Source organism: Castor canadensis, chromosome 7 (assembly GCF_047511655.1).
Source record: "Castor canadensis chromosome 7, mCasCan1.hap1v2, whole genome shotgun sequence".
NCBI classification, from domain to species: Eukaryota; Metazoa; Chordata; class Mammalia; order Rodentia; family Castoridae; genus Castor; species Castor canadensis.
In genome coordinates this window covers 142,412,467-142,428,376 of record NC_133392.1, presented here as the reverse complement: position 1 = coordinate 142,428,376, position 15,910 = coordinate 142,412,467, and the positions used below count along the sequence as shown (strand labels likewise).

Sequence of the window (15,910 nt, the reverse complement as noted above, 5' to 3'; positions counted from 1 at the left end):
AGCTTTTCTACAATCAACTTTGAATTGTTAAGAAAATACTTACTGGTTGCTCTGGTAAATCTTGCTCTTCTTCCATGAGGACTATTATTTCCTTATTGTACTTATGTGCCTGGATTGCAAGTTTCTTTCTGCAGTCTTCACAATCTGTTTTGAAAAAGAGGGGGATTCAAAGCTTTATATATTGTTAAAGTATTATCATTGAGGCCATCAGAGAATAATTCTTTTAATATTTTGCTACCCCAAGCTTCTACGTTAGTTCCAATCTCAAAATCTCTGACTTGCACGTGGCTTTTCCAAACTGACATGCTGCACCAAGTCAAGGGAGTTGTACACAATGACTTTTGTAATACCTTGTAAAAGCCAGCACGTGGAACCACTTCTGCTGGTTACTATAGTGCCTAATGCATTACACAGTTTACAATGACAACCATGTGCAGATAATAAAACAATTTTTTTTCAGGATTAGTTACATTTAAAATGATAGAGACTGGCCTGGCAAGTCAGTAAGTTCTGATAACATCTAACCTGCTTGAATGTGGAACATTTACATAACTGTTAAGACTGACATACTGAATCATTTTAAATAGGACAAACTGGAATATCAATTAAATACATTAACAATCTGTATGTAATGAATTTAAAGGGAAACTTAATTCTTCTGGGTCGCCTAATAAAAAATAAGTAAAGTGAAAATTAAAATGTTAGAATTAAGTAAAATAATCATGTAAAGCTCATTCTGATGAGCTTTCACTAACTATACTACCTATTCAAGCATTTAAGCAAAAAGCTTTCTTTTCAGACCCTGTTCTTCCTGTTCCGATTTTCAAAGAAAAATAGGATTCTTAGCCCTACACTTACTGGTAAAGACCACCTTTCGGTACCTTGCTGATAGGAGACAGAAATTTTAAAACTACATTATAAAAATAAAATACTTCATTTCTATTTAACCCAACCAGACACAATTGCTTATGGTCTTAAAGTCACACCACTTTCATTTATTCTACCAATTTAACATAAGATTCAGAATCTTACTGTAGAAATACTGAAAACAGCTAAGTAATGCGAATAAGAAAACAAAACTTCAGTACTATTAGTACTACCTCTTTATTTCTGTTACTCTGTTTTGGTGCAATATAATATACTTTATTTTAGAGCCACACAGAATAACAGGAACAGAAGAGAAAACAAGTGAAAGGGACACAGTGAGATGAAAAACTCTGATGATTAGAAGACACAGCTTTACCCCCTGCCCTGGTCTAGAATGCCAAAAGAAAAAAGTTTAAAGGTCAGAAGAATTTGATGCTTCATGGCACTTCCGTGAAGCTTATACACAGAGCTTTACAAGCGAAGTTCTCCTACTACATGACGCAGATAACTAGTGCTGCAGAATTACAGAATGCAAAAACTAAAGCTCACAGAAGCTATTTCCTGGGCTTGTTTTGCTCAGCTCAGAAGAATATAATCTATGTGATCGTGAAACTGATTCATAATTGTGAAAAATGAAACACTTTTTGTTTTACCAGTTTATATCAGTTAGTTCTACAGGTCTTTACTTTTGTGGGATTAAAGTACTACCTAAATGTGCATTATGTACGTACATTAATTTCAACCCATAAGAGCAAAATGAATCAAATCATTAGAGAAATGTAATCTACTGCCTCATTTGTTGAATTTTTATGTAGCCACAAAAATAATGCTGTATGTTTTCCTCAATGGAAAGACATGAATGTAAAAACTGCAATCTCTAATTACTATGTTCTTGGGAAGGAAGAGCATCTCCTTTCCCTTGATGGAAGGGTTTAAAAAATAATACTCAATAACATGTGCTTTAATTTTGTTTTTAAACATAAAAACTAACCTACTTTAAACTTCTGAACATTAAAAAAAAACCATATTTTTTTAATTGATCAAAAAGGGTGATAGGTTTTAAAAGGTAAGAAACGCTGCCTGACGTGGGTAAGTAAATGCTCAAGCTACATAAAACCAACTATTAAAATCCTGAATTTTATTTTTCAGAGATTAAAAAAATTGATTTTGTAGAAAGAGGAATTTGCTGTTTTTCTCAAGATTAATTCTATGGTAAGTTGTAAAATGACTTTCTTTACAGGAAAAATTAGAAAATATTCCTTCCTGCCTCTCCTATTTCTTCTTTGTAAATAAATATTATCATTGTCTTTTCAGCTTTTCACTTGAGGGAAATAAAATGGTCCTAATTTCTATACTTAAAAAAAGAACTTTGAAAAATCAAGCTTGGTGTCTTAAACTAATTGGTAAATGACCAGAAATCATCTTAATCATTTTAAAAAGCAGTCTATAAAAAAAGAGTCTGCTTTATTACAGAATCACCTGCAATCTCAGCACTCTGAAGGCTGAGGCACAAGGAATATGAGTGGAGTTCAAGGATGGCCTGGGCTACACAGCAAGACCGTATCTCAAAAACAACAAACAAATAATGATAATACAGCAATAGTAGTTATAAGCAATAGTAACATGAAGAAGTATCATAAAAAGTAGTATAATTTTTATTTTTTATTTAAAGATACTTTTAAGGGGGGAGGTGACCCAAATAATGAATACACATGTAAGTAAATGTAAAAATGATAAAATAAAAAAAAAAAGCAGAAGGCATTTGTCTAACATCAAAAAAAAAAAAAAAAAGGTAAAAAATAAAATAAAGATACTTTTGAGACCAACTTGCTAAGTTGCCCAAGGGTGGCCTCAAAATTCTGGGCTCAAGCAATCCTTCTTGTTCAGCTTCCCGGCAATCTGGTATTACAGATATATACCACTGCAATCAGTTAAGATGTCTGTTAATGTGTGAATTATATTAGGACTTAAAAGAAATAAGTAATTAGTAAGTGATTACAATACATCCTCAAATATACCTTGTATATAACTTGAAGAATGAAAACAAAAACCAAATACCCTCTTCTAATGACTTTAAGATGATTGCTTCAAGTATTATCATTCTAATCTATTCTAAATCTATTCTGATCTATTCTAAAGAAGATATGATTCATAATCAAGTGTACCAAGTACCAAACCTAAAGCCTAAAGACAGCAGTTTACCTTAAAAGGGAAAAGAAGAAAAGACGTCAGGAAAAGGGTTTCAAAATAAGAAAATATCTCTGTGGTCTCTTGTGGAACAGTGCTTATTACCAGTGTTAGTGAGATGCTCTGAAGTAATAATCTGGATTTCATGATCCATATGATACACATATTAGCTTTCAAATAAGAAGCAAATGAAGGTATATTCCAATATTTACATATTTCTTACTAAAAATTAGAGAATAACAATAAATATTTGGGGGAAAGAAGAGAAAATAGAGGCAATAAAGACCTTTCCTGTCAGTCTTTAAAATCTAATCATACAGGGCCAAGGACATGGCTCAAGTGGTAGAGTGCCTACCTAGCAAGCATGAAGTCTTGAGTTCAAATCCTAGTACCACACAAAACAAATCCAATTATAATGAGATGGATAAGAGAACTAGCATTTACTGAGCATATATACTCCACCTAATATTTTTGGATTCACTATTTCATCAAATTTTATCTCCATGACTACCCTAAAATAGGTAGAATCATTTTCATACTATAGACAGAGCATCTGGGATTCAGGGATTTAAACAATTTGTTCCAAAATAACAACACCAATGTTCCTGCAAGTTGAAGTGGAAGTACATAGACTAGAGGACAGTGATGATGGTTATACACCGTGGTAGCACCTAATGCCACTGGGTTTAAATTTTTATTAAAAAAAAATAAGATGGCTGGTGGAATGGCACAAGCAGTAGAAGTGCCTGCCTTGCAAGCATGAGGCCCTTAGTTCAAACCACAGTATTGCAAAGAAAAAAAAAAACATAAAAGAGACTAGAAAAACCAACCTATGATCATACCTAAAAAGTACTTAAAATATGAAATGAAGAAATATTGTATTGATATGGAGAAAACACATCTACATCATATACTGATAAATTATAAATACACCAACAACTCAGCATTCAAGTAGTTCTGGTTATCTCTTGAGCTCTTGGGACTGGGGGGTGTGGTTCAAGTGGTAAAGCATCTGGCGTTTGATAACCAGTACCACAAAAAAAAAAAAAAAAAAAAAAAAAGGTTTTGGAGAAATTGGGTCTGGTGGTACATGCCAGTAATCCCAGAATTTGGGAGGCTGGGGCAGGAAGATTTCGAGAGTTTGAGGTTAGCCTGGGCTACACAGTGAGACCTTGTATCCAAAAAAAAAAAAGAGGAGAAAACAAAATAGCATATGTATCTCATCTGTGGAAATTAGATAAATTTACAGGCAATAAAAGAAAATATTAGCAACAAATCGGCAGATTTGTGAAATACGAGAAATATGTGAAATAAACTGTCATAATGAGAAAATAAATCTCAGATGAAGAAGACAAGACAAAAAGGGACATTATTTGCAATAATTATGACGGATAAAATTTAACAACTACAATATAAACTAAGCCAATTCAGCATTTTCTGATCATCTATTATTATATGGCAGACAATGCCTGACACATGAGCCTATCCAAGAATACAAATGCACAGTTTAAGTAACCATGAAGATTAAATCAGCATTTGAGAAAAAGACCCTGTTGTCACTACTAATTAAAGGAATATAAATTATAGTATTTTTAAGATACTACTCCTTATCTATTAAACTACCAAAAACAAGTCTAAACAACAAAATCTAAAGTTATCTGTGCTATAAGAAGATAAAACATATTCAAGCACAGCTGTAAAATCATATGTATCTTCACACTGTTCCCAGGATAATGTGTAACAGGCCATAAAATTGGCCAGTGCAACATGAATAATTTTGCTTGGATACCTTTCCAAGAATTACATACACAGGGGAAAAGAGCTAACCATTTTTTGTTTGTGGTACTGGGGTTTGAACGCAGTGCCTCCTGAGTAGAAAAAGAAATTTGAGTTTCTTGTTCTGCTAATTTCTTTCATAAGAAATAAGTTGCTTGAATGCTGCATACAAATTTGTTTTGTGGTTCTAGGCAAATACACTGAACTTTCAATAGTTAAACATTTTTGTTATTAGCCAGACATGGCAACACATGCTTGTGATTCCACATAGGAGGCTGGGGCAGGAGGATCAAGAGTTTGAGGCCAGATCTAGACAGAAACTATTCTATCTTCCTAATACAAGGAGATATGTAACATAAGACACTATTGGGTATATAGAGTATTACAAGTTATTAGAGGTCATCATTATTTTACTGTTGGGAAATTAAGCCAAAGAGGTGGGAGCACTGCCTTATGAACCTGTAAGAATCAGTGGTAGAACCCAAAACTGAACTCTCCTGTCTGTCTCCTTTTTTTTTTTTTCCCCTTCATACAGATTTGAACACATCGTCTTTCCTTTCTAATCACATTCCTAATATTATTACCTTAGGCTACTTATTTGCTTTCTTTCATCTCTACTGTACATTATATTACTTTGACCCTTTGATATAGCATGTTCCTATGGGTTTTTTTAAATGTTTTAAATTTATAAATTCAAAAACTTTTCAAGGTACATTAAGGACCTCCTAAAAACCCAAAACTGAGACTTTTTCCTTTATGATAGCTATTCAATCACTGTACAGTTCAGCAAAAATTGCAAACAGATTTCTCTTTTTCCATAAATCCTTAATTTACAAGGTACTGACTTTGATTTACTGCTAATGAAACAAGTAATTTTAACTAAAAAGTATATGAAAAAAGCATTTTACCATTTCAGAGATAAGCATCATGATTTCAAAAAAGTAAATAAATTAAAAAATATCTCCCAACCTACTGGAACCTTAGTTATTAGTGAAAGAGTTCCCTGCTTCATTATTAGTTAACAATTAAAATTTTTTCAAGCTGGTGGCTCACACCTATAATCCTAGTTACCTGAGAGGCTGAGATGAGGAGGATCATGGTTTGAGGTCAGCTAGGACATACAGTTCTCAAGACTCCATTTCCAAAATAACCAAAGCAAAATGGACTGGAGACAAGCACAAAGCCCTGAGTTTAAACCCCAGTCCCACCAAAAAAAAAAAAAAAAAAAAGAATTCTTCAAACAATTCCTCTGATCTCTACTGTGGTTAGCAGTTAATTCTAGCAAAGGGCTGAAAGGACTGGAGGTGTGAATCACATGGTGGAGCACCTGCTTTGAGAGCACGAAGACCAAAGTTCAAACCCTAGTTCTACCAAAAAAAAAGTAAAATAAAAATAAAGGTGAAATTAATATTAAAAACAAAAATGATATTAAAACCATTTTTTCCTTGATCCTAAGATTTCTGTGAAATACTGATCCTAAATTTCACAATGACAAAGACCATTTTATTCTTAATATCCAATAACATACAGCAAGTATTCAATAAAAATTTGTTTAATCAAGCACAAGTTCACTGTTGATTTCTCTAAATATTAAAACCAGTTCATTAAAAACCTTCAATATACTTAGAGGCACAAAAACCTCAAATCTTTACTTTTCACATTTTCTCCAAGGATGTCTAAGTCACACCTAATTCTTTGGGTGGGGGGCAGTAATGAGGTTTGAATTCAGGGCCTCGTGCTTGCTAGGCAGCAGCTCTACCACTTGAGCCACCTTTTTTTGCTTTTGGTTGTTTTTCAGATCAAGTCTCGAGTTTATGCCTAGGACTAGGATCTTCCTACCTACCCCTCTGTCATACCTGTAATTAGTCTCTTGTCACCACATCCAGCTTGTTAGTTGAAATGGGGTATGGCTAACTTTTGGCTGTGATGGCCTTGAACCTCAGTGCTCCTGATCTCTGCCTCCCAAGTAGCAGCAACCTTACTTCTTTGCAAGGCTTTTTAAATGACTTGAATATCATTTTGAAGTCTGTGTTAATTGAAAAGTTCCCTTCAAATATAAGGAATGAGAAGCAAGGGATATGACTCAGTGCTACAGTGCTTACCTAGCATGTGAGAAACCTTGGGTTCAATCCACAGCATCACAAAATTCTGTATATATACCTACTAATTATATGTATTATTAATTATTTATATAATATATATAATGAAATATTTCAAATGCAATCTGAATGTCACATCCATAACGAGGAATAATATCAATTACTTACTTATAGGTCAGGAGCCCCTTAATTGGCTAAAGTTTTTAAGTTAAATAATCAGAAAGCAGGATGTGGTAGCTCATGACTACAATCCCAGCTACTTTGTAATCCCAGCTACTCAAGAGGGAGGCTGAGATAGAAGGATTGAGAGTTCAAGGCCAGCCCATGCAAAGTTAGCTAGACCCAATCTCAAAAATAAAATGAAAAACAAAAGTGTGTATACCCTAGCAAATGCTACTAGGCCCTGAGTTCCATCCCAAGTACTGGGATAGTGGGGGGGAAGGGGGAGGGAGATGAGCAGGCAGAGGGATAAGGAAAGAAAGATGGAAGAAATCTCAAAAGAAGGGGGAAAGGGAAACCAGAAAATAATGGGTGTTGCGGGGGGTTGGTAGGAATCTCCTTCCCCAAACACACATACACACAGCTTCATAAAATAGATCTCTGGCCAATGACCAGTCTATGTCTTAATGCCCAGAACCTATAAGTGTTACCTAAATTGGGAAAAGGATCTTTGCAGATGTAATTAAATTAAGGACTCTGAGATTACTCTGGAAGATGTGGGTAGGCCCTATATGCTATCAAAGAAGAGGGAAATCTAACCCACACAGAGAGAAGGCATGTGAAGCTGGAGGAGTAGATTGGAGTATTAAAGCCATGGATGCAAGCAGCCACCACCACAGGCTGCAAGGGGCAAGGAATTTCCCTCCAGAGCCTCTGATAGGAACAAGGCCCTGCTAACACCTTAATTTCAGACTTCTGGCCTCCAGTACTGTAAGTGAATACATTTCTATTGTTCTAAGCCTCCCACTTTGTAATTTGTTATAGCAGACACAGGAAGCAAATATAAATAGCAAAGAGGTTTATGCTTTTCCTTTGTTTGTTTTTACTTTTACCTCTCTGCTTCAGCTTGTTGGCCATCTCCTGGCCACTGAATGAAATACACCAACTGAAAACAAAGGTAGGAAATGAAATACAGACAAAAATAGGGTAGAACTCCTTTGTACATACAACAAAAATGCTTCCAAACATTTTTTTTAAATAGGATGAATACAAAACATTCAAAAACTTTTCAAACAAATGGAAATTTTGCCCTCCAGTAAAATTGTCACGTTACTTTGAAGTTTCACTCTGGACCAAACTGTAAATTTATATAAAAGGAATATCCAGGTAACAACACTGTCAGTTCCATGTACTTCACAATCCTGAGAAGCCTTCCAGGCTGTTCCAATGTCTTGTGAACAAACTCAAGTTCTAGCATTTGTAAGGTAGCACTTAAAACTGCCAATCTGATTGATATGGGTTTTGAGGGGGGAAATTTTACTGCTAAAGTTAAACCTGAAAGATATACAAGTCTTTCTTTCAGGCTGATATTAACTAACAATCATAGGAAAAACTATGCCTTATGATTAAGATTGATGTTTTCTATCTTCATTGATGTTTATGTTTTGTTTTGAGAGTTTTACATGATTCTCATGTAGTTATTTTGTGATATCTATACAATAATATGCTTCTCCATAAAAGCATTTACTGAAGATTTAATTATTAGCTTTGTAACACTGTGCAATCATATTGCTAGACACATCATGGGATGGTACTGGATAGTCAGAAGTTTTGTCATTAGAAAAACATGATTTCTGTAACTGAATGAATGGGTGTGTGTGTGTGTGTGTGTGTGTGTGTGTGTGTGTGTATTTTCCTTTGGGGCCTTTTTTTTTGCCTTTTTTTGGGGGGGGAAGGGTTTGGGGTTTGAACTCAGGGCTTCACACTTGCTAGGCAGATGCTCTACCACTTGAGTCACTCCACCATCCCTTGTCTATCTTTTATTAGAGCCTAAAATTCTTTCTAAACAAAATACTCATAGAATATTTCAAGTTAGAAGAGAAAAACTAAAATAGAACCAGGTCAGAGTATACCACGTTTTAAGACAAATTCTGAAAGAAATCATAAATATTTTTGACAGTTGTGTCAAAAATTCACATCGGTGGTGAATATGCCATTTAACTAAACAATAAAAGGTCAAACAATAAAATATAAAGGCACTTTATAAGCACTTGCCTAACATGTTCAAGACCCTCAGTGGAATTCCCAGTACCAAAAAAGAAGAAGAAAAAAAGGTTTAGCTAATTTCACCAATAAAAGCTATTAATTCTAACATCAAGTAACAAAGTAATGAGAAGTATAAAATTTAGAAAATTACTAATTATCTTGATAAAGACTTAATTAAAGCAATTTTCCCATAGACTCTCTATCCTGTTTTCTAGTTGACTAAATGAAAGGATCCAATCTACAGAGACCAGCAGTCCCAAATTTTGACATCTCTCAATACGACTCTACAGGAATGATACACAAATTAAACTCATTAACCAAAAGAAAAACACATGACATTTAAAGCACTCTGGAATAAATATAAACTGAAAAAAAAATTCTTGCAAGAAAATAGAACTAAGACCAGTAACGGTATCTTATAAACTGTAACATTTTATAGCCAGAAATAAAAATTAAAATTATATTATAATGCAAAGTGGTGTCCTAAACTGGATCCTGGAAAAGAAAAAGGTCAGTGTGGAAAAAATAGCAAATCTGAATAAAGTCTAGAGTCTTCTAAATAATGTACCAATGTTTATTTCTCAATTTCAATAAATGTACTATGGTTATGTAAGACTAATAAAAGGAAAACCGGGGGCGGGGGCAAGAATAAAGAGAGCAGTAGAGGGGTGAAATCAATATGATTCTTACAATTTGGCACATTGTAAGAATTTTTGTAAATGCCACAATGTACCCCCACCTAGTACAACAATAAAGGAAAAAAATAAAAATAAAGTTAAAAAAAAAAAAGGCAAACTGGATAGAGGTAAATGGGAACCCACTGTACCTTCTCTGAAACATTTATGGAAATCTAAAAATTTTCCAAAATAAAAAGTTTATTTACATTGGGCATGGTGGCCAAGTCTGTAATCCCAGTTACTCGGAGTGGAGGCTAGACCAGGCAAAATTAGTAAGACCCCATTTCAACCAACAAGCTAGGCACAGTAGTGTGTGCTTACGGTCCTAGCTGTATCAGGGGCCATAGGAAGAAAGATCGAGGTTCAGGCCACTTAGGGAAAAATGCAAAACCCTACCTGAAAAAAAAAGAAAAAAAAAAGGCTGGAGGTACAGCACCTGCCTAGTAAATGCAAGGCCCCAAGTTCAAACTCCAGGGTTAAAAAAGCAAAAAACCAAAACCAAAAAAAAAAAAAAAACAAAAAAAATCCAAAACCCACTTATTTAAAGAATAAGATGCCACTACATGCTTACTAAATGGCTAAAATAATCAAAGGAACACTGGTGCTGGCAAGGACGCAGAGCAATGAGAACTGTACATCTAGCACAGGGCACAACTAAAAACCGTGCACTGCTCATGGGAATGTGAAATGGTGCACTGCAGCCATTAAGGAAAACAGCATGACGATTTTATAAAGTTAAACAGGCAAAGGATTTAGCTCAGTGGTAAGCAATTGCCTAGCAAGCAGAAGGGCCTAGATTCAGTCCCCAGCACTGGAAAATCAATAAATAAATGAGTAACATAAAAACATAAATAATAAAAATAAGTTAAACATACACTTACCATAAAACTTAGCAATCTCACTGTGAGGTATCTTCTAAGGGAAAGGAAAACTTATGTTCACATAAAAACCTGTATATCAATGTGTTATGGTTGCTTTTCTTCATACATGCACGAATCACTAGAAACAACTCAAATGTTCTGAAAAAACAGTGAGTGGATGAACAGCCAAGAGTTTATAACTGCAGTTAACCTTCATTTCCTACTTGCACAATCTCAAAATCAACCAAAACCGTGAACTTAGGGCCTTTTTTGGTCTTTCCTAAGTATAGGCCATGTGCATAGCCTTTTAGATATCCAGAAATCTATCAGAGCCTTACAAATTCCCTTATGGACATCTCCTTCTTCAGTTTTCCTTTAAAGCTTTTGAATTACCCTACTGTTGCCCAACTGTTACTTCATAAGCACTAGAGATGTTCAACAATTGCTTCCAATTGTTTTCAGGGAACACTCCATGGGAGCAAAGCCTGTGTATACTAGGTAAGCTCCAAGTCAGGTCAAAAGCAGATGGTCTTATAAATGAGGTCTTTCAGGCCCCACCAGATAGGTAAAAATCAAAGACCTGAGTTCAAGTTCCAGTACCACCAAAAAAATAAGATAAGGAAATATGTAGTTGGGCAGCATCTGTATGAAATTTGCTTTCTGAGTACGAATCTCTTGTTTCTTCTAAACACCATGTAAATTATGTGGGATACAGCTGGTCTCCTTGTACCAGGACTTCTACTTTAGACAGTCACTCTCATGGCTTTAACCTGCAGAAAAAACTGCAGCTACCTTCTTACTTTGCCTTTTGCTTCCTCTGCTTTTGTTGCAGAGGTCTATGGTTACTTTAAGGTATGCGTGTTTCTTTTGCTAGCCTCAAAATTCATTCATCTGTGAAACAGTTATTTAATGTCTACTGTATGTCAGACACTAGTGTCTTTGGGAACACTGATGAACACAAAGTCCACAGCCTTCCAGGACTTTTATTTTAATGGGGAAATAAAGAAATACATAAGACAATATAATTTCACAAAATTGTAAATACTACAGAAATTAGAGTAGGAGGATACAGAGTAGGAGAGTGACAACAGTGAAGTTATTTCAGATGGGTGACAATTTCTCTGAGGTGATACCTTGTCAACAAAGACCGATATAAGGAAAGAAGAAAGAGCTGTAAGATATGAACCAGGGCTTTCCAGCAGGGAATAAGTGTAATCAAACTGAAAGGTAACATCTTGACTTGAGAAACAGCAAAAGGCCCGTTAGCAAATAAATGCGTGGTAGGAAATGAGTGAGAAGCAGGTAAGGTTCAGATCACAAGTATCCTGTAACACATGAGTAGTCTGGGAAGGCAATGAAGGCCAAGCAAGAAAATGACATGGTTTGATTTATATCCACGAAACGCTATACAGCCAATAGACTGTAAGGAAATACATGCCCTCCCTGCGCAGACTGTTCAATGTGCTTGAAAAGCATTCCCTGGGCTTTGTCTTAGAGAACAGATGCTCAAAATTGAGAAGGGTCAGGAAACTGATGAATGCTGCAGATACCTTTCCACTCTTAGTATTGGTTTACTTGGAGCCTGGCCATTTCTGAAACTTCCACATATACTTTCAGCTGTGATTTTTTTCACCTACTTTTCTAGCAGTTCAATATCACTGTTTACTTTTTTTTCAAAAATTCATTCGTTTCACTAAAGACAACCTTTCTTGATTTATTACCTTAAAAAAAATAAAAATCCTAAGATGTGTACTAACATATGTCAGAATCCTTGTACTCAAGAGTTCTGTAGAAGTACACACAAATATCCAGCAGACCCACACTCAGCTGACCTCTTTAAGAGTGATCCTAAGAGAGGCTTGCAGCTCTCATGACATGGGCAAAAGCACAAATCACCAAGTCACATTTCTGTAGCAAAAAACAAAACAAAACAAAAAACCAACCCCACAACACTGCAACTTCCTATACTACATCTGCTATACTACTTTCTGCAGACAGACAGCATGATCACCATGCTGGTCAACTATTTCCATAAATAAACAGTCCAGCCAAATAACTGTGGTAAAGTTGGTGAATTCTTCTGGCTACTTTATTTGGGAAGCACGGCTGACTAACATGTCATGGTATTATCAGCTGTAGGAATATTTATAGTAACTTTATGTTTACAGAACACATCAGAACTAAGAAAATTACATACATAGGCAGCACCAAATTACTAATAGTAAAAATATGTTATCAGGAATAGACCCAGAACAAGTACTGTTTTTTAATTCCTAATACTATTTTTGGAAAATCATCTTTTGAAGTTATCTATAAAAATATCTTCAATAAAAATTAACACAAACTTATCCCCCACTAGTTTCCAATAAAACAGGTAGATGATATGTTCCACAGGAAAAATTCTAAAACCCCAGTAAAAATATTAAGGAATGTGTTAATCTGAATTTATTATGTCAAAGTGAGTTTAGTAACAGCCTAACAGCTCTACTGCATTCCTTCTAGCACTCTTCAGACCTCTCTGGTTTTCAGTAACTTGCCAGTCACAGAGCATCAGAATTTATCCCTCTTAAGTTTGGAGATCCAGACTTCATAAAAGTCAAAAACCTGAAACTTTATCATCACCCTCTTTAATCTGTGAGGTTAACATTTCTAAGAGAATGCATTTTTTCAGTAGGTACTGTGGCCTAATACATGATATTACACTCCAACATGAATATTCCAAAGATGTACTGCTTCCGGTTATACAGAAAAAACTGTATCCCACTTCATGCATTTCCTAACATTACATGTATCTATTCATCTAATCTACATTATGAATGCTATACATCATATAAGTCTCCAATTTGAACATTTACTATACACTGTACTTACAGAACTAAGTCTTTTGAAATGTATGCATTTTTAGCTGTCACAAGAACTACAAAACCTAGGTTCAGTTCCTTTATTAATGTTTTATTTTTCCAAACTTATTTACTTCTTCAAACATCCACAGGACAAAAAAGCCATCACTCATAATTTTAGTGCTGTCACTTCAGCCCAAAAAGTGAAGAACAGTGAAGCAAGTTTTAACACTTAGTTTTTTACTCTCTGCAAAAAACTCATCTCTATAAGAAGTGGATTTGGCAAGCATAAGGTATTTTTTGGAGCATACACTCTGGAACCAGACTATTGAGGTTCAAATACCAGCTCTGACACTAATGAGGGTGTGGAATCTTATTTAACTTTCCTAGACCTTAGTTACTTCATCTGTAAAATGTGAATAATAATAGCGTTTCTCATAGCTTGTCATGAGGATTAAATATGTTAATATCTATAAAGCTCTTAAAATAAGGTCTAGCACATAACAAGCATGATACATTTGTTAAAAAAATAAATATCTTAGAGATAAGATAAACAGAAGAGAAATCTAGTCTTGAATGAAAGTCAACTCATTAACTAGTTCCTGATAGTTTTTCCAAATGCAAAATATTAAAACTCTTAAGGGTAAGGTCCAAATAACAAGAGATTTTTATGAGAAATTAAACAAACTGAGCCTGTACCCTTGATAGCCTTTGTCACTTGGTTTTAATTCCAAAATTCTACACAAGAACTTTCCATACAAATCCTCAAGAAAAGATGTTTTCAAATTTCTTGGCAATATATAACATTATACATTGTAATATATAACATTACATGCCAATCATGTCCTGTTATTCAATACATGAATGAGTTTGAGTATACAGAACTCATCATAGTCACAAATACACCCAGCAGACTCATATGTGAGTCAATGCTATTAATAGCTAACATTTATGAAATGCCTTTTAGGGGTCAGGCACTGTTCTTAGTACTTTTTGGCAGTACTGGGGTTTAAACTCAGGGCCTCATGCTTGCTAGCCAGACACTCTACAACTTGAACCATTCCGCCAGCCCTGTTTTGTGCTGGGTTTTTTTTTTTTTTTTTTTTTTTGAGATAGGGTCCCAAGAGCTATTTGCATGGGGCTGGCTTTGAACCATGATCCTCCTGATCTCTTCATTCCAAGTAGCTAGGATTATAGGAGTGAGCCACCAGCCTCCAACTTTTAATATACTACTACTTTAATCCTTTCAATATGTTTGTAAGAGGTACTATTTATTACCATCGCCATTTTGCGGAGCCTAAGCTCTCAAATCATAGCTATGTGCCTTATAATGGAACATTACAGAAAATACTAAAGATTTTAAAAGCTGAGCAAGATAAAAATGTATAGTACGCCATACTATAGTCAAAAACAGCCAGAATTCATAGGCAAGGTAATGAGAACACACTCAGAAGGCAAGTTTTTGGGACTAGCAATGTGGCTCAAGGAGTAGAGTGCTTGCCTAGCAGGCATGAAGCCCTGGGTTTAATTTCCCAGCACTGAAGAAAAAAAAAAAACCAGGAGGGGGAGGCAAATTTCTTCTTTGTCTTCTCTCATTCTTCTCTCAGGCCTCCCAAGTGAGTAAAAGCTAATACAAGTGAAGTGCTTTAAACAGTTTTAAATAGTGCCTGACACATAGTAAACCTTCATCAAGCATTAAGAGGTAGTATTGGTAAAAATAGCAAAGTATGTCTGTTGGCCTGGTCTCACTCTAATGGCTAGGTTCCTATCTATCATCTTTTCCCCTCTGCATTTTACTAACTCTAGTGGCTCCTCAATCGTGTTACTTTCACCTGCCCATATATACTTAACTAACTGCTTCATTCCTCAGTCTTTTCTTGGTTCATAAAGCCTGGAGTGGTGCCAGAAGAAAAGTAGAGTAAAGCAGCTTGGTAACCATTTGGCTAAGTTCCAAGAACAGAAGCAATGTTTGTGAAAAGCAACTGAAGAGACCTAAACTTTGACTTTTACATGGGAACTAGGGAAGACTTTTAATGATATAGAAGCTCCGGATAAGAGCACTTTCAACCTCATAATTCTAGCTTACTGTAGTTTTTAAAATCATGTGCCTAGGCACAGTAAAGAACAGAGATGTATGATAGTAATGGTAATCAGGGCCTCCTCTCAATTGTTCTATACAATTATTTGTGTTAAAACCTTTAGAGAATCAAGTTACATTTCAGACAAAACAAAAAAACCTAACAACCTCAAACATTTTCAATCTCAAAAATACTGGAGAAAAGCTAGCAGTCACTAAACTTTTTCAAAATGTAGGTACACTGCATTATTAGTTATTACTGCAATTTAAATGAATGAAGACTAGCAGTATGCTTTAAATGAAATACAATAAAACAAGAGAG

General features: G+C 35.0%; 1 protein-coding gene across 6 annotated transcripts in view; it reads right to left on the bottom strand.

Moving 5' to 3' along the window:
- The window catches only part of Eya3 (EYA transcriptional coactivator and phosphatase 3), a 104,278-nt gene that overhangs the window by 60,503 nt on the left and 27,865 nt on the right, over window positions 1–15,910 (bottom strand). For all 6 annotated transcript variants that reach the window (XM_074080852.1, XM_074080851.1, XM_074080854.1 and 3 more), the window contains exon 2: window positions 44–144. In XM_074080852.1, coding sequence (XP_073936953.1) covers window positions 44–76 — 33 coding nt within the window. In that variant the 5' untranslated portion in view covers window positions 77–144. The remainder of the gene's footprint in view (window positions 1–43; window positions 145–15,910) is intronic.